The 25446-nt window shown below is 47.6% G+C and overlaps 1 protein-coding gene across 1 annotated transcript in view; it reads left to right on the top strand.

Annotated features, from left to right (window-relative positions):
* The window catches only part of grip2b (glutamate receptor interacting protein 2b), a 154122-nt gene that overhangs the window by 112389 nt on the left and 16287 nt on the right, over positions 1-25446 (top strand). The window contains exon 20 of the mRNA XM_065021964.1: positions 5206-5362. Within this exon, the coding sequence (XP_064878036.1) occupies positions 5206-5362 (157 nt within the window). The remainder of the gene's footprint in view (positions 1-5205; positions 5363-25446) is intronic.

The following is a 25446-nucleotide window of genomic DNA, read 5'->3' as shown; positions in this document are numbered from 1 at the left end:
AGCATGAACCTACAGGAACGGGCCACCGCCTTGATGTTATTTGAGAACGACAGGGTGTTGTCCAGGATCACGCCAAGGTTCTTAGCGCTCTGGGAGGAGGACACAATGGAGTTGTCAACCGTGATGGCGAGATCATGGAACGGGCAGTCCTTCCCCGGGAGGAAGAGCAGCTCCGTCTTGCCGAGGTTCAGCTTGAGGTGATGATCCGTCATCCACACTGATATGTCTGCCAGACATGCAGAGATGCGATTCGCCACCTGGTCGTCAGAAGGGGGAAAGGAGAAGATTAATTGTGTGTCGTCTGCATAGCAATGATAGGAGAGACCATGTGAGGTTATGACAGAGCCAAGTGACTTGGTGTATAGCGAGAATAGGAGAGGGCCTAGAACAGAGCCCTGGGGGACACCAGTGGTGAGAGCGCGTGGTGAGGAGACAGATTCTCGCCACGCCACCTGGTAGGAGCGACCTGTCAGGTAGGACGCAATCCAAGCATGGGCCGCGCCGGAGATGCCCAACTCGGAGAGGGTGGAGAGGAGGATCTGATGGTTCACAGTATCGAAGGCAGCCGATAGGTCTAGAAGGATGAGAGCAGAGGAGAGAGAGTTAGCTTTAGCAGTGCGGAGCGCCTCCGTGATACAGAGAAGAGCAGTCTCAGTTGAATGACTAGTCTTGAAACCTGACTGATTTGGATCAAGAAGGTCATTCTGAGAGAGATAGCGGGAGAGCTGGCCAAGGACGGCACGTTCAAGAGTTTTGGAGAGAAAAGAAAGAAGGGATACTGGTCTGTAGTTGTTGACATCGGAGGGATCGAGTGTAGGTTTTTTCAGAAGGGGTGCAACTCTCGCTCTCTGAAGACGGGAGGGACGTAGCCAGCGGTCAGGGATGAGTTGATGAGCGAGGTGAGGTAAGGGAGAAGGTCACCGGAGATGGTCTGGAGAAGAGAGGAGGGGATAGGGTCAAGCGGGCAGGTTGTTGGGCGGCCGGCCGTCACAAGACGCGAGATGTCATCTGGAGAGAGAGGGGAGAAAGAGGTCAGAGCACAGGGTAGGGCAGTGTGAGCAGAACCAGCGGTGTCGTTTGACTTAGCAAACGAGGATCGGATGTCGTCGACCTTCTTTTCAAAATGGTTGACGAAGTCATCTGCAGAGAGGGAGGAGGGGGGGGAGGGGGAGGAGGAGGAGGATTCAAGAGGGAGGAGAAGGTGGCAAAGAGCTTCCTAGGGTTAGAGGCAGATGCTTGGAATTTAGAGTGGTAGAAAGTGGCTTTAGCAGCAGAGACAGAGGAGGAAAATGTAGAGAGGAGGGAGTGAAAGGATGCCAGGTCCGCAGGGAGGCGAGTTTTCCTCCATTTCCGCTCGGCTGCCCGGAGCCCTGTTCTGTGAGCTCGCAATGAGTCGTCGAGCCACGGAGCGGGAGGGGAGGACCGAGCCGGCCTGGAGGATAGGGGACATAGAGAGTCAAAGGATGCAGAAAGGGAGGAGAGGAGGGTTGAGGAGGCAGAATCAGGAGATAGGTTGGAGAAGGTTTGAGCAGAGGGAAGAGATGATAGGATGGAAGAGGAGAGAGTAGCGGGGAGAGAGAGCGAAGGTTGGGACGGCGCGATACCATCCGAGTAGGGGCAGTGTGGGAAGTGTTGGATGAGAGCGAGAGGGAAAAGGATACAAGGTAGTGGTCGGAGACTTGGAGGGGAGTTGCAATGAGGTTAGTGGAGGAACAGCATCTAGTAAAGATGAGGTTCGAGCGTATTGCCTGCCTTGTGAGTAGGGGGAAGGTGAGAGGGTGAGGTCAAAAGAGGAGAGGAGTGGAAAGAAGGAGGCAGAGAGGAATGAGTCAAAGGTAGACGTGGGGAGGTTAAAGTCGCCCAGAACTGTGAGAGGTGAGCCGTCCTCAGGAAAGGAGCTTATCAAGGCATCAAGCTCATTGATGAACTCTCCGAGGAACCTGGAGGGCGATAAATGATAAGGATGTTAAGCTTGAAAGGGCTGGTAACTGTGACAGCATGGAATTCAAAGGAGGCGATAGACAGATGGGTAAGGGAGAAAGAGAGATGACCACTTGGGAGAGATGAGGATCCCGGTGCCACCACCCCGCTGACCAGAAGCTCTCGGGTGTGCGAGAGCACGTGGGCGGACGAAGAGAGAGCAGTAGGAGTAGCGGTGTTGTCTGTGGTGATCCATGTTTCCGTCAGAGCCAAGAAGTCGAGGGACTGGAGGGAGGCATAGGCTGAGATGAACTCTGCCTGCCAGAGGCTACCGGAGACCTGGAACTCCACGTGGGTCGTGCGCGCTGGGACCACCAGATTAGGGTGGCCGCGGCCATGCGGTGTGGAGCGTTTGTATGGTCTGTGCAGAGAGGAGAGAACAGGGATAGACAGACACATAGTTGACAGGCTAGAGAAGAGGCTACGCTAATGCAGAGGAGATTGGAATGACAAGTGGACTACACGTCTCGAATGTTCAGAAAGTTAAGCTTACGTAGCAAGAATCTAATTGACTAAAATGATTAAAATGATACAGTACTGCTGAGGTAGGCTAGCTGCGTTGTTGACACTACCCCAATCAAGTCGTTCCGTTGAGTGTGAAGTTTCTACAATGCTGCTTTTCGGGGGCTAGCTGGCTAGCTAGCAGTGTTGGTTACGTTACGTTGCGTTAGGAGAACGACAATAGCTGGCTAGCTAACCTAGAAAATCGCTCTAGACTACACAATTATCTTTGAAACAAAGACGGCTATGTAGCTAGCTATGTAGCTAGCTACGATCAAACAAGTGGTAGACCTATACAGGATGTCTATAGGGAGACCAGTGGTACAGTAGACCTATACAGGATGTCTATAGGGAGACCAGTGGTACAGTAGACCTATACAGGATGTCTATAGGGAGACCAGTGGTAGACCTATACAGGATGTCTATAGGGAGACCATTGGTAGACCTATACAGGATGTCTATAGGGAGACCAGTGGTACAGTAGACCTATACAGGATGTCTATAGGGAGACCAGTGGTACAGTAGACCTATACAGGATGTCTATAAGGAGACCAGTGGTAGGCCTATACAGGATGTCTATAGGGAGACCAGTGGTACAGTAGACCTATACAGGATGTCTATAGGGAGACCAGTGGTACAGTAGACCTATACAGGATGTCTATAGGGAGACCAGTGGTACAGTAGACCTATACAGGATGTCTATAGGGAGACCAGTGGTACAGTAGACCTATACAGGATGTCTATAGGGAGACCAGTGGTACAGGGAGACCAGTGGTAGACCTATACAGGATGTCTATAGGGAGACCAGTGGTACAGTAGACCTATACAGGATGTCTATAGGGAGACCAGTGGTACAGTAGACCTATACAGGATGTCTATAGGGAGACCAGTGGTAGACCTATACAGGATGTCTATAGGGAGACCAGTGGTAGACCTATACAGGATGTCTATAGGGAGACCAGTGGTACAGTAGACCTATACAGGATGTCTATAGGGAGACCAGTGGTACAGTAGACCTATACAGGATGTCTATAGGGAGACCAGTGGTAGACCTATACAGGATGTCTATAGGGAGACCAGTGGTAGACCTATACAGGATGTCTATAGGGAGACCAGTGGTACAGTAGACCTATACAGGATGTCTATAGGGAGACCAGTGGTAGACCTATACAGGATGTCTATAAGGAGACCAATGGTAGACCTATACAGGATGTCTATAGGGAGACCAATGGTAGACCTATACAGGATGTCTATAGGGAGACCAGTGGTAGACCTATACAGGATGTCTATAGGGAGACCAGTGGTACAGTAGACCTATACAGGATGTCTATAGAGAGACCAGTGGTACAGTAGACCTATACAGGATGTCTATAGGGAGACCAGTGGTACAGTAGACCTATACAGGATGTCTATAAGGAGACCAGTGGTAGACCTATACAGGATGTCTATAGGGAGACCAGTGGTACAGTAGACCTATACAGGATGTATATAGGGAGACCAGTGGTACAGTAGACCTATACAGGATGTCTATAGGGAGACCAGTGGTAGACCTATACAGGATGTCTATAAGGAGACCAGTGGTAGACCTATACAGGATGTCTATAGGGAGACCAGTGGTAGACCTATACAGGATGTCTATAGGGAGACCAGTGGTACAGTAGACCTATACAGGATGTCTATAGGGAGACCAGTGGTAGACCTATACAGGATGTCTATAGGGAGACCAGTGGTAGACCTATACAGGATGTCTATAGGGAGACCAGTGGTACAGTCGACCTATACAGGATGTCTATAGGGAGACCAGTGGTACAGTAGACCTATACAGGATGTCTATAGGGAGACCAGTGGTACAGTAGACCTATACAGGATGTCTATAGGGAGACCAGTGGTAGACCTATACAGGATGTCTATAGGGAGACCAGAGGTAGACCTATACAGGATGTCTATAGGGAGACCAGTGGTAGACCTATACAGGATGTCTATAGGGAGACCAGTGGTAGACCTATACAGGATGTCTATAGGGAGACCAGTGGTACAGTAGACCTATACAGGATGTCTATAGGGAGACCAGTGGTACAGTAGACCTGTACAGGATGTCTATAGGGAGACCAGTGGTACAGTAGACCTGTACAGGATGTCTATAGGGAGACCAGTGGTAGACCTATACAGGATGTCTATAGGGAGACCAGTGGTAGACCTATACAGGATGTCTATAGGGAGACCAGTGGTACAGTAGACCTATACAGGATGTCTATAGGGAGACCAGTGGTACAGTAGATCTATACAGGATGTCTATAGGGAGACCAGTGGTAGACCTATACAGGATGTCTATAGGGAGACCAGTGGTAGACCTATACAGGATGTCTATAGGGAGACCAGTGGTAGACCTATACAGGATGTCTATAGGGAGACCAGTGGTAGACCTATACAGGATGTCTATAGGGAGACCAGTGGTACAGTAGACCTATACAGGATGTCTATAGGGAGACCAGTGGTAGACCTATACAGGATGTCTATTAGGAGACCAGTGGTAGACCTATACTGGATGTTTCCTGATACAGTTTGAAAAATAGGAATATAGTTGTTTTATTATACCCTATCCACCTCTTTCTCATGGTCCTTCCATTTGTTGTCTCTTTTGTGTAGAGCATGTTGTCTCTCTCTCTCTTTCTATGTTGTGTCTATCTAATTCTCTTATGGCCCATCTCCCTCCCTCCTCTGCAGGAACCTACATCCACCAGGCAGCAGGCATCGTCCTGCATCCCCATGAGTGGAGGAGTGCCAAGCAGAGGAACAGCCCCCCACCCCCGGGCCGCCGTAGTAACAACTACCCTTTCAGTGACGGGGGCTTCAGTGAAGACGACTGGGACAAACCGTCAGGGTAAGACTCACTGTGGAGCCCCCCCCCCTGTATGGTGTACATTTTAGGACATCTTCAAGCCTCACATCTCACCCCTCGTTGCATACTATACTCACTATGGACACTGTAAAGTGTGTAGGTGATATGCACATCTCATATAAGCATTCAGGGTAAGACTCACTGTGGACTGGAGACCTCATGGTAGTAGCAGGTCCAACTAGTGTTGGAAATTTCTGGTACGTTTCCCCCAAATTCCTACATTTTCCAGAGATCTTGGTTGGAAGATTCCTGGAATCAGGAAGCAATAAGTAGAAAATTAACAATCCTCTAACCAGGATTTCTAGAAAACCTGGGAATTATTGGAATACAATGGAAGAACCCGTGACTGTATCCAGTCATTCTAGGTTGAAACAATGGTAGGCCCCTAACAGTATCTGGTCTTTCTAGGTTGAAACAATGGTAGGCCCCTAACAGTATCTGGTCTTTCTAGGTTGAAACAATGGTAGGCCCCTAACAGTATCTGGTCTTTCTAGGTTGAAACAATGGTAGGCCAGTATCTGGTCTTTCTAGGTTGAAACAATGTATCTGGTATCTTCTTTCTAGGTTGAAACAATGGTAGGCCCCGTAACAGTATCCGGTCTTTCTAGGTTGAAACAATGGTAGGCCCCATAACAGTATCTGGTCTTTCTAGGTTGAAACAATGGTAGGCCCCGTAACAGTATCCGGTCTTTCTAGGTTGAAACAATGGTAGGCCCCATAACAGTATCTGGTCTTTCTAGGTTGAAACAATGGTAGGCCCCATAACAGTATCTGGTCTTTCTAGGTTGAAACAATGGTAGGCCCCTAACAGTATCTGGTCTTTCTAGGTTGAAACAATGGTAGGCCCCTAACAGTATCTGGTCTTTCTAGGTTGAAACAATGGTAGGCCCCAAAACAGTATCTGGTCTTTCTAGGTTGAAACAATGGTAGGCCCCTAACAGTATCTGGTCTTTCTAGGTTGAAACAATGGTAGGCCCCTAACAGTATCTGGTCTTTCTAGGTTGAAACAATGGTAGGCCCCAAAACAGTATCTGGTCTTTCTAGGTTGAAACAATGGTAGGCCCCAAAACAGTATCTGGTCTTTCTAGGTTGAAACAATGGTAGGCCCCAAAACAGTATCTGGTCTTTCTAGGTTGAAACAATGGTAGGCCCCAAAAGAGTATCTGGTCTTTATAGGTTGAAACAATGGTAGGCCCCAAAACAGTATCTGGTCTTTCTAGGTTGAAACAATGGTAGGCCCCAAAACAGTATCCGCTCTTTCTAGGTTGAAACAATGGTAGGCCCCAAAACAGTATCTGGTCTTTCTAGGTTGAAACAATGGTAGGCCCCAAAACAGTATCTGGTCTTTCTAGGTTGAAACAATGGTAGGCCCCATAACAGTATCTGGTCTTTCTAGGTTGAAACAATGGTAGGCCCCGTAACAGTATCCGGTCTTTCTAGGTTGAAACAATGGTAGGCCCCATAACAGTATCTGGTCTTTCTAGGTTGAAACAATGGTAGGCCCCATAACAGTATCTGGTCTTTCTAGGTTGAAACAATGGTAGGCCCCATAACATTATCTGGTCTTTCTAGGTTGAAACAATGGTAGGCCCCTAACAGTATCTGGTCTTTCTAGGTTGAAACAATGGTAGGCCCCAAAACAGTATCTGGTCTTTCTAGGTTGAAACAATGGTAGGCCCCATAACAGTATCTGGTCTTTCTAGGTTGAAACAATGGTAAGCCCCATAACAGTATCTGGTCTTTCTAGGTTGAAACAATGGTAGGCCCCGTAACAGTATCCGGTCTTTCTAGGTTGAAACAATGGTAGGCCCCATAACAGTATCTGGTCTTTCTAGGTTGAAACAATGGTAGGCCCCATAACAGTATCTGGTCTTTCTAGGTTGAAACAATGGTAGGCCCCATAACATTATCTGGTCTTTCTAGGTTGAAACAATGGTAGGCCCCTAACAGTATCTGGTCTTTCTAGGTTGAAACAATGGTAGGCCCCTAACAGTATCTGGTCTTTCTAGGTTGAAACAATGGTAGGCCCCGTAACAGTATCCGGTCTTTCTAGGTTGAAACAATGGTAGGCCCCATAACAGTATCTGGTCTTTCTAGGTTGAAACAATGGTAGGCCCCATAACAGTATCTGGTCTTTCTAGGTTGAAACAATGGTAGGCCCCATAACATTATCTGGTCTTTCTAGGTTGAAACAATGGTAGGCCCCTAACAGTATCTGGTCTTTCTAGGTTGAAACAATGGTAGGCCCCAAAACAGTATCTGGTCTTTCTAGGTTGAAACAATGGTAGGCCCCATAACAGTATCTGGTCTTTCTAGGTTGAAACAATGGTAAGCCCCATAACAGTATCTGGTCTTTCTAGGTTGAAACAATGGTAGGCCCCTAACAGTATCTGGTCTTTCTAGGTCGAAACAATGGTAGGCCCCTAACAGTATCTGGTCTTTCTAGGTTGAAACAATGGTAGGCCCCAAAACAGTATCTGGTCTTTCTAGGTTGAAACAATGGTAGGCCCCTAACAGTATCTGGTCTTTCTAGGTTGAAACAATGGTAGGCCCCTAACAGTATCTGGTCTTTCTAGGTTGAAACAATGGTAGGCCCCTAACAGTATCTGGTCTTTCTAGGTTGAAACAATGGTAGGCCCCAAAACAGTATCCGGTCTTTCTAGGTTTAAACAATGGTAGGCCACATAACAGTATCTGGTCTTTCTAGGTTGAAACAATGGTAGGCCCCGTAACAGTATCCGGTCTTTCTAGGTTGAAACAATGGTAGGCCCCATAACAGTATCTGGTCTTTCTAGGTTGAAACAATGGTAGGCCCCGTAACAGTATCCGGTCTTTCTAGGTTGAAACAATGGTAGGCCCCATAACAGTATCTGGTCTTTCTAGGTTGAAACAATGGTAGGCCCCATAACAGTATCTGGTCTTTCTAGGTTGAAACAATGGTAGGCCCCTAACAGTATCTGGTCTTTCTAGGTCGAAACAATGGTAGGCCCCTAACAGTATCTGGTCTTTCTAGGTTGAAACAATGGTAGGCCCCAAAACAGTATCTGGTCTTTCTAGGTTGAAACAATGGTAGGCCCCTAACAGTATCTGGTCTTTCTAGGTTGAAACAATGGTAGGCCCCTAACAGTATCTGGTCTTTCTAGGTTGAAACAATGGTAGGCCCCTAACAGTATCTGGTCTTTCTAGGTTGAAACAATGGTAGGCCCCAAAACAGTATCTGGTCTTTCTAGGTTGAAACAATGGTAGGCCCCAAAAGAGTATCTGGTCTTTCTAGGTTGAAACAATGGTAGGCCCCAAAACAGTATCTGGTCTTTCTAGGTTGAAACAATGGTAGGCCCCAAAACAGTATCCGGTCTTTCTAGGTTTAAACAATGGTAGGCCACATAACAGTATCTGGTCTTTCTAGGTTGAAACAATGGTAGGCCCCATAACAGTATCCGGTCTTTCTAGGTTGAAACAATGGTAGGGACCAAAACAGTATCTGGTCTTTCTAGGTTGAAACAATGGTAGGCCCCATAACAGTATCTGGTCTTTCTAGGTTGAAACAATGGTAGGCCCCATAACAGTATCTGGTCTTTTTAGGTTGAAACAATGGTAGGCCCCAAAACAGTATCTGGTCTTTCTAGGTTGAAACAATGGTAGGCCCCATAACAGTATCTGGTCTCTCTAGGTTGAAACAATGGTAGGCCCCAAAAGAGTATCTGGTCTTTCTAGGTTGAAACAATGGTAGGCCCCAAAACAGTATCCGGTCTTTCTAGGTTGAAACAATGGTAGGCCCCAAAACAGAATCCGGTCTTTCTAGGTTGAAACAATGATAGGCCCCAAAAGAGTATCTGGTCTTTCTAGGTTGAAACAATGGTAGGCCCCAAAGAGTATCTGGTCTTTCTAGGTTGAAACAATGGTAGGCCCCAAAACAGTATCCGGTCTTTCTAGGTTGAAACAATGGTAGGCCCCAAAACAGTATCTGGTCTTTCTAGGTTGAAACAATGGTAGGCCCCATAACAGTATCTGGTCTTTCTAGGTTGAAACAATGAAACAATGGTAGGCCCCAAAACAGTATCTGGTCTTTCTAGGTTGAAACAATGGTAGGCCCCATAACAGTATCCGGTCTTTCTAGGTTGAAACAATGGTAGGCCCCAAAACAGTATCCGGTCTTTCTAGGTTGAAACAATGGTAGGCCCCAAAACAGAATCCGGTCTTTCTAGGTTGAAACAATGGTAGGCCCCAAAACAGAATCCGGTCTTTCTAGGTTGAAACAATGGTAGGCCCCAAAAGAGTATCTGGTCTTTCTAGGTTGAAACAATGGTAGGCCCCAAAACAGTATCTGGTCTTTCTAGGTTGAAACAATGGTAGGCCCCAAAACAGTATCCGGTCTTTCTAGGTTGAAACAATGGTAGGCCCCATAACAGTATCTGGTCTTTCTAGGTTGAAACAATGGTAGGCCCCAAAACAGTATCCGGTCTTTCTAGGTTGAAACAATGGTAGGCCCCAAAACAGTATCTGGTCTTTCTAGGTTGAAACAATGGTAGGCCCCAAAACAGTATCTGGTCTTTCTAGGATGAAACAATGGTAGGCCCCAAAACAGTATCCGGTCTTTCTAGGTTGAAACAATGGTAGGCCCCATAACAGTATCTGGTCTTTCTAGGTTGAAACAATGGTAGGCCCCAAAACAGTATCCGGTCTTTCTAGGTTGAAACAATGGTAGGCCCCAAAACAGAATCCGGTCTTTCTAGGTTGAAACAATGGCAGGCCCCAAAACAGAATCCGGACTTTCTAGGTTGAAACAATGATAGGCCCCAAAAGAGTATCTGGTCTTTCTAGGTTGAAACAATGGTAGGCCCCAAAGAGTATCTGGTCTTTCTAGGTTGAAACAATGGTAGGCCCCAAAACAGTATCCGGTCTTTCTAGGTTGAAACAATGGTAGGCCCCAAAACAGTATCCGGTCTTTCTAGGTTGAAACAATGGTAGGCCCTAAAACAGAATCCGGTCTTTCTAGGTTGAAACAATGGTAGGCCCCAAAACAGTATCTAGGTTGAAACAATGGTGGCCCCAAAACAGTATCCGGTCTTTCTAGGTTGAAACAATGGTAGGCCCCAAAACAGTATCCGGTCTTTCTAGGTTGAAACAATGGTAGGCCCCAAAACAGTATCTGGTCTTTCTAGGTTGAAACAATGGTAGGCCCCAAAACAGTATCCGGTCTTTCTAGGTTGAAACAATGGTAGGCCCCAAAACAGTATCTGGTCTTTCTAGGTTGAAACAATGGTAGGCCCCATAACAGTATCTGGTCTTTCTAGGTTGAAACAATGGTAGGCCCCAAAACAGTATCTGGTCTTTCTAGGTTGAAACAATGGTAGGCCCCATAACAGTATCCGGTCTTTCTAGGTTGAAACAATGGTAGGCCCCAAAACAGTATCCGGTCTTTCTAGGTTGAAACAATGGTAGGCCCCAAAACAGTATCCGGTCTTTCTAGGTTGAAACAATGGTAGGCCCCAAAACAGAATCCGGTCTTTCTAGGTTGAAACAATGGTAGGCCCCAAAAGAGTATCTGGTCTTTCTAGGTTGAAACAATGGTAGGCCCCAAAACAGTATCTGGTCTTTCTAGGTTGAAACAATGGTAGGCCCCAAAACAGTATCTGGTCTTTCTAGGTTGAAACAATGGTAGGCCCCAAAACAGTATCCGGTCTTTCTAGGTTGAAACAATGGTAGGCCCTAAAACAGAATCCGGTCTTTCTAGGTTGAAACAATGGTAGGCCCCAAAACAGTATCTGGTCTTTCTAGGTTGAAACAATGGTAGGCCCCAAAACAGTATCCGGTCTTTCTAGGTTGAAACAATGGTAGGCCCCAAAACAGAATCCGGTCTTTCTAGGTTGAAACAATGGTAGGCCCCAAAACAGAATCCGGTCTTTCTAGGTTGAAACAATGGTAGGCCCCAAAACAGGTTGAAACAATGGGCCCCAAAACAGTATCCGGGTTGAAACTGGTCTTTCTAGGTTGAAACAATGGTAGGCCCCAAAACAGAATCCGGTCTTTCTAGGTTGAAACAATGGTAGGCCCCAAAACAGTATCTGGTCTTTCTAGGTTGAAACAATGGTAGGTTGAAACAATGGTAGGCCCCATAACAGTATCTGGTCTTTCTAGGTTGAAACAATGGTAGGCCCCAAAACAGTATCCGGTCTTTCTAGGTTGAAACAATGGTAGGCCCCAAAACAGTATCCGGTCTTTCTAGGTTGAAACAATGGTAGGCCCTAAAACAGAATCCGGTCTTTCTAGGTTGAAACAACGGTAGGCCCCAAAACAGTATCTGGTCTTTCTAGGTTGAAACAACGGTAGGCCCCAAAACAGTATCCGGTCTTTCTAGGTTGAAACAATGGTAGGCCCCAAAACAGAATCCGGTCTTTCTAGGTTGAAACAATGGTAGGCCCCAAAACAGAATCCGGTCTTTCTAGGTTGAAACAATGGTTGGCCCCAAAACAGAATCCGGTCTTTCTAGGTTGAAACAATGGTAGGCCCCAAAACAGTATCTGGTCTTTCTAGGTTGAAACAATGGTAGGCCCCAAAACAGAATCCGGTCTTTCTAGGTTGAAACAATGGTAGGCCCCAAAACGGTATCTGGTCTTTCTAGGTTGAAACAATGGTAGGCCCCAAAACAGTATCCGGTCTTTCTAGGTTGAAACAATGGTAGGCCCCAAAACTGTATCTCGTCTTTCTAGGTTGAAACAATGGTAGGCCCCAAAACAGAATCTGGTCTTTCTAGGTTGCTTCAATGGGAAACCCAATGACTTTACCAGTTCTTTACAGGTAGAAACAATGGAAGGCCGATGAGTATCCCATATTTGCAGGTTGCAGGGTTTTTGTAGATAGTACACAAAGTACTGTGCAACTGTAACGGACTGGGTGTAGTGGGTGAGAAGGCAGGCGCAGGAAGCAGAGAGTTCAGGGTAGCGCTATATTTTATGCACAAAACGGCAAACATAAGCCAACCCCACGAAACACGGGGCGGGGCGCACAACAAAACAAATGACGACTGCCGAGCGCCACCCGAACAGGAAGGGGAGCCACCTTCGGTTGGAGTCGTGACAGCAACCCTCATGACAGCACAGCCGTTAAATTCTGATGAAGGCTGTCGAAACTTTGGTATTTCTGAAATGTAGCTTATTGATTCTGAGCCACGACAGCTTTTCTTCTCTGTTTGCCTCTACACTCCTAGAAAAAAGGGCTCCAAAAGCGTTCTTTGGCTGTCCCCATAAAATAACCCTTTTTGGTTCTTACATTTACATTTACATTGAAGTCATTTAGCAGACGCTCTTATCCAGAGCGACTTACAAATTGGTGCTTTCACCTTATGACATCCAGTGGAACAGCCACTTTACAATAGTGCATCTAAGTCTTTTAAGGGGGGTGAGAAGGATTACTTTATCCTATCCTAGGTATTCCTTAAAGAGGTGGGGTTTCAGGTGTCTCCGGAAGGTGGTGATTGACTCCGCTGTCCTGGCGTCGTGAGGGAGTTTGTTCCACCATTGGGGGGCCAGAGCAGCGAACAGTTTTGACTGGGCTGAGCGGGAACTGTACTTCCTCAGTGGTAGGGAGGCGAGCAGGCCAGAGGTGGATGAACGCAGTGCCCTTGTTTGGGTGTAGGGCCTGATCAGAGCCTGGAGGTACTGAGGTGCCGTTCCCCTCACAGCTCCGTAGGCAAGCACCATGGTCTTGTAGCGGATGCGAGCTTCAACTGGAAGCCAGTGGAGAGAGCGGAGGAGCGGGGTGACGTGAGAGAACTTGGGAAGGTTGAACACCAGACGGGCTGTGGCGTCCTGGTTGAGTTGTAGGGGTTTAATGGCACAGACAGGGAGCCCAGCCAACAGCGAGTTGTCAACCGTGATGGCGAGATCATGGAACGGGCAGTCCTTCCCCGGGAGGAAGAGCAGCTCCGTCTTTCCGAGGTTCAGCTTGAGGTGGTGATCCGTCATCCACACTGATATGTCTGCCAGACATGCAGAGATGCGATTCGCCACCTGGTCATCAGAGGGGGGAAAGGAGAAGATTAATTGTGTGTCGTCTGCATAGCAATGATAGGAGAGACCATGTGAGGTTATGACAGAGCCAAGTGACTTGGTGTATAGCGAGAATAGGAGAGGGCCTAGAACAGAGCCCTGGGGGACACCAGTGGTGAGAGCGCGTGGTGAGGAGACAGATTCTCGCCACGCCACCTGGTAGGAGCGACCTGTCAGGTAGGACGCAATCCAAGCATGGGCCGCGCCGGAGATGCCCAACTCGGAGAGGGTGGAGAGGAGGATCTGATGGTTCACAGTATCGAAGGCAGCCGATAGGTCTAGAAGGATGAGAGCAGAGGAGAGAGAGTTAGCTTTAGCAGTGCGGAGCGCCTCCGTGATACAGAGAAGAGCAGTCTCAGTTGAATGACTAGTCTTGAAACCTGACTGATTTGGATCAAGAAGGTCATTCTGAGAGAGATAGCGGGAGAGCTGGCCAAGGACGGCACGTTCAAGAGTTTTGGAGAGAAAAGAAAGAAGGGATACTGGTCTGTAGTTGTTGACATCGGAGGGATCGAGTGTAGGTTTTTTCAGAAGGGTGCAACTCTCGCTCTCTTGAAGACGGGAGGGACGTAGCCAGCGGTCAGGGATGAGTTGATGAGCGAGGTGAGGTAAGGGAGAAGGTCACCGGAAATGGTCTGGAGAAGAGAGGAGGGGATAGGGTCAAGCGGGCAGGTTGTTGGGCGGCCGGCCGTCACAAGACGCGAGATGTCATCTGGAGAGAGAGGGGAGAAAGAGGTCAGAGCACAGGGTAGGGCAGTGTGAGCAGAACCAGCGGTGTCGTTTGACTTAGCAAACGAGGATCGGATGTCGTCGACCTTCTTTTCAAAATGGTTGACGAAGTCATCTGCAGAGAGGGAGGAGGGAGGGGGAGGGGGAGGAGGATTCAGGAGGGAGGAGAAGGTGGCAAAGAGCTTGCTAGGGTTAGAGGCAGATGCTTGGAATTTAGAGTGGTAGAAAGTGGCTTTAGCAGCAGAGACAGAGGAGGAAAATGTAGAGAGGAGGGAGTGAAAGGATGCCAGGTCCGCAGGGAGGCGAGTTTTCCTCCATTTCCGCTCGGCTGCCCGGAGCCCTGTTCTGTGAGCTCGCAATGAGTCGTCGAGCCACGGAGCGGGAGGGGAGGACCGAGCCGGCCTGGAGGATAGGGGACATAGAGAGTCAAAGGATGCAGAAAGGGAGGAGAGGAGGGTTGAGGAGGCAGAATCAGGAGATAGGTTGGAGAAGGTTTGAGCAGAGGGAAGAGATGATAGGATGGAAGAGGAGAGAGTAGCGGGGAGAGAGAGCGAAGGTTGGGACGGCGCGATACCATCCGAGTAGGGGCAGTGTGGGAAGTGTTGGATGAGAGCGAGAGGGAAAAGGATACAAGGTAGTGGTCGGAGACTTGGAGGGGAGTTGCAATGAGGTTAGTGGAAGAACAGCATCTAGTAAAGATGAGGTCGAGCGTATTGCCTGCCTTGTGAGTAGGGGGAAGGTGAGAGGGTGAGGTCAAAAGAGGAGAGGAGTGGAAAGAAGGAGGCAGAGAGGAATGAGTCAAAGGTAGACGGGGAGGTTAAAGTCGCCCAGAACTGTGAGAGGTGAGCCGTCCTCAGGAAAGGAGCTTATCAAGGCATCAAGCTCATTGATGAACTCTCCGAGGGAACCTGGAGGGCGATAAATGATAAGGATGTTAAGCTTGAAAGGGCTGGTAACTGTGACAGCATGGAATTCAAAGGAGGCGATAGACAGATGGGTAAGGGGAGAAAGAGAGAATGACCACTTGGGAGAGATGAGGATCCCGGTGCCACCACCCCGCTGACCAGAAGCTCTCGGGTGTGCGAGAACACGTGGGCGGACGAAGAGAGAGCAGTAGGAGTAGCAGTGTTGTCTGTGGTGATCCATGTTTCCGTCAGTGCCAAGAAGTCGAGGACTGGAGGGAGGCATAGGCTGAGATGAACTCTGCCTTGTTGGCCGCAGATCGGCAGTTCCAGAGGCTACCGGAGACCTGGAACTCCACGTGGGTCGTGCGCGCTGGGACCACCAGATTAGGTGGCCGCGGCCACGCGGTGGGAGCGTTTGTATGGTCTGTGCAGAGAGGAGAGAACAGGGATAGACAGACACATAGTTGACAGGCTACAGACGAGGCTACGCTAATGCAAAGGAGATTGGAATGACAAGTGGACTACACGTCTCGAATGTTCAGAAAGTTAAGCTTACGTAGCAAGAATCTTATTGACTAAAATGATTAAAATGATACAGTACTGCTGAAGTAGGCTAGCTGGCAGTGGCTGCGTTGTTGACTTTGTAGGCTAGCTGGCAGTGGCTGCGTTGTTGACACTACACTAATCAAGTCGTTCCGTTGAGTGTAAAGTTTCTACAATGCTGCTATTCGGGGGCTAGCTGGCTAGCTAGCAGTGTTGATTACGTTACGTTGCGTTAAAAGAACGACAATAGCTGGCTAGCTAACCTAGAAAATCGCTCTAGACTACACAATTATCTTTGAAACAAAGACGGCTATGTAGCTAGCTATGTAGCTAGCTACGATCAAACAAATCACACCGTTGGGACTGTAATGAAATGAAATGAAAATGTGATACTACCTGTGGAGCGAAGCGGAATGCGACCGGAATGCGAAAGTTCTATTCAGTAGACGTTGGCTAGCTGTTGGCTAGCTAGGAGTGACTCCTACGTTAAGGACGACAAATAGCTGGCTAGCTAACCTCGGTAAATTAAGATAATCACTCTAAGACTACACACTCTAAACTACACAATTATCTTGGATACGAAGACAGCAAAGACAACTATGTAGCTAGCTAACACTACACTAATCAAGTCGTTCAGTTGAGTGTGATAGTTACTACAGTGCTACGGTAGACGGTGAACGTTTGCTAGCTGGCTAGCTGCTGGGCAGATAGGAGGACGACGAAATACGATAATTACGCAATTATCACTCTAAGACTACACACTCTAAACTACACAATTATCTTGGATACGAAGACAGCAAAGACAACTATGTAGCTAGCTAACACTACACTAATCAAGTCGTTCAGTTGAGTGTGATAGTTACTACAGTGCTACGGTAGACGGTGAACGTTTGCTAGCTGGCTAGCTGCTGGGCAGATAGGAGGACGACGAAATACGATAATTACGCAATTATCTTTGATACAAAGACGGCTATGTAGCTAGCTAAGAAGAAATTGCTAAGATTAGACAAATCAAACCGTTGTACTATAATGAAATGTAATGAAAAGTTATACAACCTGCAGACCGAAGCAGACCCTGTGGAAAGGGTTCTACATGGAACCCAAAAGGGTTCTTTAAAGGGTTATTTACATTTACATTTAAGTCATTTGGGGGCAGCCAAAGAGGTTTTAGATAGCACCTTTTTTTCTAATAGTGTAGCTGTGTGGCCTCAGAGTTGCTTGTGATTTCGCCATCACTAAAGATCTGAGTGTCATTTAACTGTCCAATATGATGCCTCTGATTCAGTGGTACGTTACATACAATGACATAATGATCACCGTGCGATGTGGGCTTCAATGAAGATGACTGGGACACACATTCAGGGTAAGACTCACTGTGAGACAGACTCTCACTCAGAGATATCACTGAGACCCACAGACTCATGTCTTAATACCCCATACCAGTACCAGGCATTTTGCAGGTTGCAAAATGTTTTTATTTTTTTATTTCACCTTTATTTAACCAGGTAGGCTAGTTGAGAACAAGTTCTCATTTGCAACTGCGACCTGGCCAAGATAAAGCATAGCAGTGTGAACAGACAACACAGAGTTACACATGGAGTAAACAATTAACAAGTCAATAACACAGTAGAAAAAAAATGGGAAGTCTATATACAATGTGTGCAAAAGGCATGAGGAGGTAGGCGAATAATACAATTTTGCAGATTAACACTGGAGTGATAAATGATCAGATGGTCATGTACAGGTAGAGATATTGGTGTGCAAAAGAGCAGAAAAGTAAATAAATAAATAATATATATTTTTTAAAACAGTATAAAAACAGTATGGGAATGATGTAGGTGAAAATGGGTGGGCTATTTACCGATAGACTATGTACAGCTGCAGCGATCGGTTAGCTGCTCAGATAGCTGATGTTTGAAGTTGGTGAGGGAGATAAAAGTCTCCAACTTCAGCGATTTTTGCAGTTCGTTCCAGTCACAGGCAGCAGAGTACTGGAACGAAAGGCGGCCAAATGAGGTGTTGGCTTTAGGGATATATGAACTGCTCATAGTCATGAACTCAGAAGGCCTTAGACTAGGAGATTCATGTTAGTCCACAAAGTCCTGTTCAACCTTCATGACATCAAACCCACCTAAGGCTGGACTCACAGATAGAGCTGCAAAAAAGTCACGTCATTGTTTCTAGACTGCTAAATCATGGGGGGCACCTCCTCTAAGCACCTCCTCTAAGGCTCTGACCCCATGTCTACTCTACCATCCAGGCTGTATCACAACCGGCTGTGATTGGGAGTCCCATAGGGTGGCACACAATTGGCCCAGCGTCGTCCGGGTTTTCCCGGTGTAGGCCGTCATTGTAAATAAGAATTTGTTCTTAACTGACTTGCCTAGTTAAATAAATGTTCAATTTCAAAACTTAAAAAAAAAAAAATTAACTGCTCTTCAACTATCACATGATGTCTCTGATGCAGGGTTACACAACATGGAGAGACTTACCATAGGTTGATGTTCCTACCTATAGACTATAGAATACCAGAGCATAGGTTAATGTTCCCACCTATAGACTATAGAATTACCAGAGCATAAGGTTAATGTTCCCACCACAGGCGGGCCAGTGGCAAGACTGGCTCAAAGTGATGATGGGAACAAAATAAATGGAATGATATCCAACATATCAACCAACTGGTTTCCATGTGTTTGATGCCATTCCATTCACTCCATTCCAGCATTATGAGCTGTCCTCCCCTCAGCAGCCTCCTGTGGTTCCCACCTATACTCCCCCATCCTGCTTCTCCAGTGCCTGGACCTGTAACTGCCAGTTAGCATTCTCCAACTGCTCTTCAACTGCTCTCCAACTGCTCTTTAACTGCTCTCCAACTGCTGTCCAACTGCTCTCCAACTGCTCTCCAACTGCTGTTCAACTGCTCTCCAACTGCTCTCCAACTGCCCTCCAACTGCTCTCCAACTGCCCTCCAACTGCTCTCCAACTGCCTTCCAACTGCTCTCCAACTGCTCTCCAACTGCTCTCCAACTGCCCTCCAACTGCTGTTCAACTGCTCTCCAACTGCTCTCCAACTGCTGTTAAACTGCTCTCCAACTGCTCTCCAACTGCCCTCTAACTGCTCTCCAACTGCCCTCCAACTGCTCTCCAACTGCCCTCCAACTGCTCTCCAACTGCTCTCCAACTGCTCTCCAACTGCTGTTCAACTGCTCTCCAACTGCCCTCCAACTGCTCTCCAACTGCTCTCCAACTGCCCTCCAACTGCTCTCCAACTGCTCTCCAACTGCCCTCCAACTGCTCTCCAACTGCTCTCCAACTGCTGTTCAACTGCTCTCCAACTGCTCTCCAACTGCTGTTCAACTGCTCTCCAACTGCTCTCCAACTGCTGTTCAACTGCTCTCCAACTGCCCTCCAACTGCTGTTCAACTGCTCTCCAACTGCCCTCCAACTGCTCTCCAACTGCCCTCCAACTGCTCTCCAACTGCTCTCCAACTGCTCTCCAACTGCTGTTCAACTGCTCTCCAACTGCCCTCCAACTGCTCTCCAACTGCTCTCCAACTGCTCTCCAACTGCTGTTCAACTGCTCTCCAACTGCCCTCCAACTGCTCTCCAACTGCTCTCCAACTGCCCTCCAACTGCTCTCCAACTGCTCTCCAACTGCTGTTCAACTGCTCTCCAACTGCCCTCCAACTGCTCTCCAACTGCTCTCCAACTGCTCTCCAACTGCTGTTCAACTGCTCTCCAACTGCCCTCCAACTGCTCTCCAACTGCTCTCCAACTGCCCTCCAACTGCTCTCCAACTGCTCTCCAACTGCCCTCCAACTGCTCTCCAACTGCTCTCCAACTGCTGTTCAACTGCTCTCCAACTGCTCTCCAACTGCTGTTCAACTGCTCTCCAACTGCTCTCCAACTGCTGTTCAACTGCTCTCCAACTGCCCTCCAACTGCTGTTCAACTGCTCTCCAACTGCCCTCCAACTGCTCTCCAACTGCCTGAGTTCATCTCCTGTTTCTGTAGCATGAGGCAGTTTGATAAACTCCCTGGACCGGACACTAGTCTATCTCCTGTTTCTGTAGCATGAGGCAGTTTGATAAACTCCCTGGACAGGACACTAGTCTATCTCCTGTTTCTGTAGCATGAGGCAGCTTGATAAACTCCCTGGACAGGACACTAGTCTATCTCCTGTTTCTGTAGCATGAGGCAGTTTGATAAACTCCCTGGACAGGACACTAGTCTATCTCCTGTTTCTGTAGCATGAAGCAGTTTGATACACTCCCTGGACAGGACACTAGTCTATCTCCTGTTTCTGTAGCATGAGGCAGTTTGATAAACTCCCTGGACAGGACACTAGTCTATCTCCTGTTTCTGTAGCATGAGGCAGCTTGATAAACTCCCTGGACAGGACATTAGTCTATATCCTGTTTCTGTAGCATGAGGCAGTTTGATACACTCCCTGGACAGGACACTTGTCTATCTCCTGTTTCTGTAGCATGAGGCAGTTTGATACACTGGACAGGACACTAGTCTATCTCCTGTTTCTGTAGCATGAAGCAGTTTGATACACTCCCTGGACAGGACACTAGTCTATCTCCTGTTTCTGTAGCATGAGGCAGTTTGATAAACTCCCTGGACTAGTCTATCTCCTGTTTCTGTAGCATGAGGCAGTTTGAAACACTCCCTGGACAGGACACTAGTCTATCTCCTGTTTCTGTAGCATGAGGCAGTTTGATACACTCCCTGGACAGGACACTAGTCTATCTCCTGTTTCTGTAGCATGAGGCAGTTTGATACACTCCCTGGACAGGACACTAGTCTATCTCCTGTTTCTGTAGCATGAGGCAGTTTGATAAACTCCCTGGACAGGACACTAGTCTATCTCCTGTTTCTGTAGCATGAGGCAGCTTGATACACTCACTTGACACAGTGACACTAGCCTACCAAACGAGCTAAATCACTTCTAAGCTCTCCCTCGCCCTCCATTTGGTAAATCCAGTCACAAGTCTATCCTCCTGATTTTTGCTTACAATGCAAAAATTAAAGCAGGAAGCACCAGATGCTAAACTACAGGACTGGAACATGTTCCAGGATTCTTCCGATGGCTTTGAGGAGTACACCACTTCAAGTCACTGGCTTTACCTTTTTTTTTACCCCTTTTTCTCCCCAATTTCATGGTTTCCAATTGTTTTTAGTAGCTACTATCTTGTCTATTCGCTACAACTCCCGTACGGGCTCAGGAGAGACGAAGGTTGAAAGTCATGCGTCCTCCGATACACAACCCAACCAAGCCGCACTGCTTCTTAACACAGCAGGCATCCAACCCGGAAGCCAGCCGCACCAATATATCGGAGGAAACACCGTGCACCTGGCAACCTTGGTTAGCGCGCACTGCGCCCGGCCCGCCACAGGAGTCGCTGGTGCGCGATGAGACAAGGATATCCCTACCGGCCAAGCCCTCCCCTACCCGGAAGACGCTAGGCCAATTGTGCGTCGCCCCACGGACCTCCCGGTCGTGGACGGTTACGACAGTGCCTGGGCGCGAACCCAGAGCCATGAAGTGCTTTGAAAGGTTGGTAATGGCTCACATCAACACCATTATCCCAGCAACCCTAGACCCACCCAAAGTTGCATACCGCCCAAACAGATCCACAGATGATACAGTCTCTATTGCACTCCACACTGCCCTTTTCCACCTGGACAAAAGGAACACTTATGTGAGAATGCTATTCATTGACAACAGCTCAGCGTTCAACACCATAGTATCCTCAAAGCTCATCACTAAGCTAAGGATCCTGGGACTAAACACCTCCCTCTGCAACTGGATCCTGGACTTCCTGACGGGCCGTCCCCAGGTGTTGAGGGTAGGTAGCAACACATCGCCATGCTGATCCTCAAAACTGGAGCTCCGCAGGAGTGCGTGCTCGGTCCCCTCCTGTACTCCCTGTTCACCCACAACAGCATGGCCAGGTACGACTCCAACACCATCATTAAGTTTGCAGACGACACAACAGTGCTAGGCCTGATCACCGACAACGATGAGACAGCCTATAGGGAGGAGGTCAGAGACCTGGCCAAGTGGTGCCAGGACAACAACCTATCCCTCAACGTAACTAAGACTAAGGATAAGATTGTGGACTACAGGAAAAGGAGGACCAGGCACGCCCCCATTCTCATCAAAGGGGCTGTAGTGGAGCAGGTTGAGACCGTGTCCACATCAACAACAAACTAGAATGGTCCAAACACACCAAGACAGTCGTGAAGAGGGCACGACAAAGCCTATTCCCCCCCAGGAAACTAAATAGATTTGGCATGGGTCCTGAGATCCTCAAAAGGTTCTACAGCTGCAACATCGAGAGCATGGTTGCTTCACTGCCTGTTATGGCAATTGCTCGGCCTCTGACCGCAAGGCACTTCAGAGCGTAGTGCGTACGGCCCAGTACATCACTGGGGCTAAGCTGCCTGCCATCCAGGACCTATACACCAGGCGGTGTCCAAGGAAGGCCCTAGAAATGGTCATAGACTGTTCTCTCTACTACCGCTTGGCACTATTGGTTAGAGCCTGTAAGTAAGCATTTCACTGTAAGGTCTACAGTCATGGCCAAAAGTTTTGAGAATGACACAAATATTAATTTTCACAAAGTCTGCTGCCTCAGTTTGTATGATGGCAATTTGTATATACTCCAGAATGTTATGAAGAGTGATCAGATGAATTGCAATTAATTGCAAAGTCCCTCTTTGCCATGCAAATGAACTGAATCTCCCCCAAAAATGTTCACTGCTTTTCAGCCTGACACAAAAGGACTAGCTGACATCATGTCAGTGATTCTCTCGTTAACACAGGTTTGAGTGTTGACGAGGACAAGCCTGGAGATCACTCTGTCATGCTGATTGAGTTCGAATAACAGACTGGAAGCTTCAAAAGGAGGGTGGTGCTTGGAATCATTGTTCTTCCTCTGTCAACCATGGTTACCTGCAAGGAAACACTTGCCATCATCATAGCTTTGCACAAAAAGGGCTTCACAGGCAAGGATATTGCTACCAGTAAGATTGCACCTAAATCAACCATTTATCGGATCATCAAGAACTTCAAGGAGAGCGGTTAAATTGTTGTGAAGAAGGCTTCAGGGCGCCCAAGAAAGTCCAGCAAGCGCCAGCACCATCTCCTAAAGTTGATTCTGAGGATCTCCTAAAGCTACCACTGAGGAAGTACAGTTCCCGCTCAGCCCAGTCAAAACTGTTCGCTGCTCTGGCCCCCCAATGGTGGAACAAACTCCCTCACGACGCCAGGACAGCGGAGTCAATCACCACCTTCCGGAGACACCTGAAACCCCACCTCTTTAAGGAATACCTAGGATAGGATAAAGTAATCCTTCTCACCCCCCCCCCCCCCCCTTAAAAGACCTAGATGCACTATTGTAAAGTGGCTGTTCCACTGGATGTCATAAGGTGAAAGCACCAATTTGTAAGTCGCTCTGGATAAGAGCGTCTGCTAAATGACTTAAATGTAAATGACTTAAATGATTCAGCTGCGGGATCGGGGCACCACCAGTACAGAGCTTGCTCAGGAATGGCAGCAGGCAGGTGTGAGTGCATCTGCACACACAGTGAGGCGAAGACTTTTGGAGGATGGCCTGATGTCAAGAAGGGCAGAAAAGAAGCCACTTCTCTACAGGAAAAACATCAGGGACAGACTGATATACTGCAAAAGGTACAGAGATTGGACTGCTGAGGACTGGGGTAAAGTCATTTTCTCTGATGAATCCCCTTTCCGATTGTTTGGGGCATCCGGAAAAAATCTTGTCCGGAGAAGACAAGGTGAACGCTACCATCAGTCCTGTGTCATGCCAACAGTAAAGCATCCTGAGACCATTCATGTCTCAGGGGTTGCTTCTCAGCCAATGTAGTGGGCTCAAAGAATGGTACTAACACATCCTCCGAGAGCAACTTCTCTCAACCATCCAGGAACAGTTTGGTGACGAACAATGCCTTTTCCAGCATGATGGAGCACCTTGTCATAAGGCTAAAGTGATAACTAAGTGGCTCGGGGAACAAAACATCGATATTTTGGATCCATGGCCAGGAAACTCCCCAGACCTTAATCCCATTGAGAACTTGTGGCCAAGGGACACTAGTCTCTCTCCTGTTTCTATAGCGTGACGCAGCTTGATACATTCCCTTGAGAGGACACTCGTCTATCGCAGGCCCATTCCTCCAATCTATCCTGTTTTAATGCTGAGTGCCAAGCAAAGTCTTTGTTCTGACATGGCCAGGGGGTCGAACTCCAAATCTCAGGGCGGATACTCTAATCACAAGGCCACTGAGTTGGTCCTGCTTCAACTGTATACTATAATAATAATAATAGGCTTTGTAAAATGCTGTGAGGTATTATACTATTCTTGTAGAACCAGGAAGTGAACGAGGAGGAGCTGTTGAACTAATGGCTCCATTATCCAACACGTTTCAGTCCTGCTGTCTTAAATCCAATTTACACTACAGCCACAGCTTGGCTTCTGGTAATAACCAGCATCAACATCGATGTCATTAAAACATACAACAATTGTAAAGATTGAAAGTTTGTCTTTTTTTTTTTTGCAAGTACCTTTTAGCCTCTGTGTCAACTCTCTGTCAATGTCTGTCTCTGTTTGTACTCTCTGTCTCTGTGTCAACTCTCTGTCTCAACTCTCTGTCTCTGTCTGTCTCTGTTCGTACTCTCTGTCTCTGTGTCAACTCTCTGTCTCTGTCTGTCTCTGTTCTTACTCTCTGTCTCTGTGTCAACTCTCTGTCTCTGTCTGTCTCTGTTCGTACTCTCTGTCTCTGTGTCAACTCTCTGTCTCTGTCTCAACTCTCTGTCTCTGTCTGTCTCTGTTCGTACTCTCTGTCTCTGTGTCAACTCTCTGTCTCTGTCTGTCTCTGTTCGTACTCTCTGTCTCTGTGTCAATTCTCTGTCTCTGCCTGTCTCTGTTTGTACTCTCTGTCTCTGTGTCAACTCTCTGTCTCTGTCTGTCTCTGTTTCGTACTCTCTGTCTCTATCTCAACTCTCTGTCTCAACTCTCTGTCTCTGTCTGTCTCTGTTCGTACTCTCTGTCTCTGTCTCAACTCTCTGTTTCTGTCTGTCTCTGTTTGTACTCTCTGTCTCTGTGTCAACTCTCTGTCTCTGTCTGTCTCTGTTTGTACTCTCTGTCTCTGTTTGTACTCTCTGTCTCTGTCTCAACTCTCTGTCTCTGTCTGTCTCTGTTTGTACTCTCTGTCTCTGTCTCAACTCTGTCTCTGTCTCAACTCTCTGTCTCTGTCTGTCTCTGTTTGTACTCTCTGTCTCTGTCTGTCTCTGTTTGTACTCTCTGTCTCTGTCTCAACTCTCTGTGTCTGTCTGTCTCTGTTCGTACTCTCTGTCTCTGTCTCAACTCTCTGTCTCTGTCTCTGTTCGTACTCTCTGTCTCTGTGTCAACTCTCTGTCTCTGTCTCAACTCTCTGTCTCTGTCTGTCTCTGTTCGTACTCTCTGTCTCTGTGTCAACTCTCTGTCTCTGTCTGTCTCTGTTCATACTCTCTGTCTCTGTCTCAACTCTCTGTCTCTGTCTGTCTCTGTTTGTACTCTCTGTCTCTGTGTCAACTCTCTGTCTCTGTCTGTCTCTGTTCATACTCTCTGTCAACTCTCTGTCTCTGTCTGTCTCTGTTCGTACTCTCTGTCTCTGTGTCAACTCTCTGTCTCTGTCTGTCTCTGTTCTTACTCTCTGTCTCTGTGTCAACTCTCTGTCTCTGTCTGTCTCTGTTCGTACTCTCTGTCTCTGTGTCAACTCTCTGTCTCTGTCTCAACTCTCTGTCTCTGTCTGTCTCTGTTTGTACTCTCTGT

Source organism: Oncorhynchus nerka, linkage group LG2, assembly GCF_034236695.1.
Source record: "Oncorhynchus nerka isolate Pitt River linkage group LG2, Oner_Uvic_2.0, whole genome shotgun sequence".
In the NCBI taxonomy this organism is placed as follows: Eukaryota; Metazoa; Chordata; class Actinopteri; order Salmoniformes; family Salmonidae; genus Oncorhynchus; species Oncorhynchus nerka.
This window is presented reverse-complemented; position numbering and strand designations above follow the sequence as displayed.